Source organism: Gambusia affinis, linkage group LG10 (assembly GCF_019740435.1).
Source record: "Gambusia affinis linkage group LG10, SWU_Gaff_1.0, whole genome shotgun sequence".
NCBI lineage: Eukaryota > Metazoa > Chordata > Actinopteri > Cyprinodontiformes > Poeciliidae > Gambusia > Gambusia affinis.
The window spans coordinates 12,411,292-12,415,444 of NC_057877.1; the positions used below are offsets into that span (position 1 = coordinate 12,411,292).

Sequence of the window (4,153 nt, forward strand, 5' to 3'; positions counted from 1 at the left end):
AAAACTTTGAAGCTTTTTCTTCTCCCAACACATCAAACTCTCAACTTCAAGAATCATGGTGAGCATTAAAAATGAACCGTTATTATTCATCATAATTTGTTACAAACTGTTAATCTAATCTAACAAAACTAGCACATGAAAATGTTAAGCATATTCAGCTTTTCAAATGCAGGAAGCATTCCCCTCTTGGAGTACAACATGTAAGGAGCTGCATGAGCCTTGTAGAAACTGAAACTGCTTGTGTGTTTTTATTTGTTTTTTGCTCCCACAAAACTTGATTATTAAGCTCCATAGGCCTTCTCATATTTTAAAGAAACTGATTTCATCTGCGTCTTTAATCAGGCACACTTACTTCCTGTTTGGTGACTGAACTTTATTCAAATGGGATTTTGCTCACACAAGGGCTTCTGTTTTCTGACTTCTTAGCTGGAAAATTATTTATGTTTTCATTTCCAGTGTTCTAGTTTGACTAGTCAAATGACTGTAGTCATCCGTTGCTGGTGTCTATTAACAAAAGAACCCTTATCTTGTTGCTCTGGTAGGTAAAGGGCAGCCAAAGCCATGTGATTTGTGGCCTTGAAATGTAATTAAGAGAGGAAAATGGGACAGACCAGCATTTTCCATTGCCTGCTTCATATATTTTAACATTTTCTGATCATAACATTGAGATGATAAATTTTTTTCTCCCCTTGCACCACAGCGTGAGTGCATCTCTGTACATATAGGGCAGGCTGGTGTCCAGATTGGTAATTCCTGCTGGGAGCTCTACTGTTTGGAACATGGGATACAGCCGGATGGACAGATGTGCAGTGACAAAACCGTTGGAGGAGGAGATGACTCTTTCAATACGTTCTTCAGTGAGACTGGAACTGGGAAGCACGTCCCCAGAGCTGTTTATGTAGACCTCGAGCCCTCTGTCATTGGTAAGAAAGATCACTCAACATGTGAAGAAATGAAGGGGAAAAATTTCCTTAATCTGAGTGTCTTGTCTTTAGATGAAGTGCGCACTGGAACATACCGCCAGCTGTTTCATCCTGAACAGATGATCACTGGTAAGGAAGATGCAGCCAACAACTATGCCCGTGGACACTACACCATTGGAAGAGAGATCATCGACCAGGTTCTGGAAAGGATCCGCAGACTGGTGACTATTTTTGGATTCCCATTTAGTTTTCAGATTAAATAAGATGTAACTCTTCTTCATATGTGCTTTCCTTTCAGTCTGACCAGTGCACCGGCCTTCAGGGCTTCCTGGTTTTCCATAGCTTTGGTGGAGGAACCGGCTCTGGTTTTACCTCCCTGCTAATGGAGCGTCTTTCTGTGGACTACGGCAAGAAGTCCAAACTTGAGTTTTCAATCTACCCAGCTCCTCAGGTGTCCACTGCTGTGGTGGAGCCTTACAACTCTGTCTTGACCACACACACCACCCTGGAGCACTCCGACTGTGCGTTCATGGTGGACAATGAGGCAATCTACGACATCTGCCAGAGAAATCTTGGCATTGAGCGTCCCGCCTACAACAACCTGAACAGGATCATCAGCCAGATCGTGTCCTCTGTTACTGCTTCTCTTCGTTTCGATGGTGCCTTGAATGTAGATCTGACAGAGTTTCAAACCAATTTGGTGCCATATCCTCGCATCCACTTCCCTATGGCCACATACTCCCCTGTGATCTCAGCCGAGAAGGCGTATCACGAGCAGCTTACAGTAGCTGAGATCACTAACTCCTGCTTTGAGCCTGCCAATCAGATGGTCAAATGCGACCTCCGCATGGGCAAGTACATGGCTTGCTGCCTTCTGTACCGTGGCGACGTGGTGCCCAAAGACGTCAATGCTGCCATTGCTGCAATCAAAACAAAACGGTCTATCCAGTTTGTAGACTGGTGTCCAACTGGTTTCAAGGTAGGCATCAATTACCAGCCACCCACTGTGGTTCCTGGGGGAGACCTTGCCAAGCTCCAGAGGGCAGTGTGCATGCTGAGCAATACCACAGCAATTGTGGAAGCCTGGGCTCGACTTAACCACAAGTTTGACCTGATGTACACCAAGCGGGCCTTTGTTCACTGGTATGTAGGGGAAGGCATGGAAGAGGGTGAATTCTCTGAGGCCAGGGAGGATTTGGCAGCTCTGGAGAAGGACTATGAGGAGGTTGGAGCTGATAGCATGGGAGAGGAAGATGAAGGAGAAGAATATTGAACAGACATGCATACCTTGTCTAAATTTCTATTTTGATTGCAATAATAAAGGTAGTTTTTGATGCACTACTCTAGTTTACTTGGCTTATTTAATCATATTTGTTCAATAAAGCCCATAATTATTCATACCTCTGGCAGGTTAGGATTTTATATTATTCTACCATGATGCTTCTTTCTGATTGGACATGACAGACAATTCCCAAAAGATGACCCTGATTTTAAAAAGCATCTTTCTTTTGTCTGTATGTTTGATATTTTGTAAATGGAAATTAAATATTGATTGGAAACTTTAAATGATTTTACAAAATGACAGTTTTATCTTGTAATAGGATAAGAAGAAAATGCTTTAATCTGTACATTTTTGAAAATAAATGTAATATGTGAAAAATGTGAACATTTTCAAAGCTGAAATAAAAGTTGCACAACAGCCTTATGAAAAATATGTATTCTGTACTTTGTACATTCTTACAACACCCACTTCTTAAACTATTCATATCCTTCTAAACAATCAATGAAAAATATGTTGTTGGTTTACAATAATCATCTCAGCTTGTTTTATTGCTGCTTTATTTCTTCAATGTTAGAGTTTCTTGTCGTCAAACTAATCTTTCGCTTCGTGCAATGATTCTCCAACAGTTTTAAACCGGGACATTGGCTGGGCAACCCCAAAATGTTAAGGCTGGTAGAAACATTTAGAGCAGGTAAATACAAAGGCATCCCACACTTTTCAGATTTTATTTTATTAGGAAAAGAAAAAAAAAAATCCTTTTTCATTCATCTTCACAATTACGCACAAGTTATAGGTTATGTACAATTGAGGGAGTGGGTACTTTTACAATTTACTGTAACTGGATGCGTATTTATAACTATTCATGAATATCAAATATTAAGTATTATTTTGCTTTTGCACTCAATAAGTTACTTCTGCTTTAAAAAAGGGAATGTTTGACCAACCTATTCATGTGTAGGTGGTTCATCCTTCCTGCAGGTGTAGGTGCACAATGAGAAACACAACACATAATCCAAATTTCTTTTTTCCTGTTGTAGGAAAAATCTTGCTGGGGCATCTTTCAAGGTGATGGGACAAGGATACAAATGACTTGAAACCAAATGCTGTTTCAATGTCCTCATGAAACACTTTTGTTTCAACTCACCATAAAACAAGTTGTGTAAACAGGGGATTAATAATCACAGTTACATATTCTATGGTAGAATAAACATGAGCTACCCACAACTGTTGAAGCACAGGCTAGGTTATCCAATGTGGGCCTGAATGAGTGCGAAGGAAAGTGATGACAGGTGTGTCTTAGATCTGACCTGTTGCACAGTCTGGACAGGAAGTGATTTTACTATGAGCATGGTGACAATCAGGTATTACAAGCACAAAACAAAAGCAAAGAAAAGTCCCTTGGTAAGTTCTGTTAGGGCCAGACTAAAGAAAGAAAAACATTGAAGTACAAAGATTTTTTTTTAGTTCTAGACAGTTTATCTACTTGGTCATACAAGGTGACAAGATGCCCTCAAACGTCTGTGGTTGCACTCTTTCCAGTTCTGTTTAATAGGCTCTTAATCTTTAAAAACACATAAATCTGCTTTTTATGCTACTCAAGTGAGAGGAAGAGATAAAGAATGTACTTTTATATCTCAAACATAAACTTTGCTGGCATTCCACTTCCAGTTTCCCAAGCACAGAGGAACAAAGTGTCTCTAACAACCACTGGCAAGGAGTAGAGGTCACGGTCCACCTACTAATCCAAAGCCATGTTCACAAAGGCAATGGCAGGAACAGTTAAAATGACTGGACCCAAAGGGGTGGAAACAACACTGGGAACCAAACTAAAGATCTGGCATGAAATTGCATGTGTTTGCAAAAGAGATGCAAAAAACCCTGTTTTTTTAATGAGGAAGAGGGAAATGTTTCTAAACATAGTGTTTATTAACTGAGTCTAAGTACATGT

At 40.2% G+C, this 4,153-nt stretch overlaps 1 protein-coding gene across 1 annotated transcript; it reads left to right on the top strand.

Annotated features, from left to right (window-relative positions):
* Positions 1-2,615, top strand: LOC122838885 (tubulin alpha-1C chain-like). Its single transcript, XM_044129915.1, has 4 exons — positions 1-58; positions 701-923; positions 996-1,144; positions 1,222-2,615. The coding sequence occupies exons 1-4, from the start codon at positions 56-58 to the stop codon at positions 2,194-2,196; spliced, it is 1,350 nt and encodes a 449-aa protein (XP_043985850.1). The 5' UTR covers positions 1-55; the 3' UTR covers positions 2,197-2,615.
* The last annotated feature ends 1,538 nt before the right edge of the window (positions 2,616-4,153 follow it).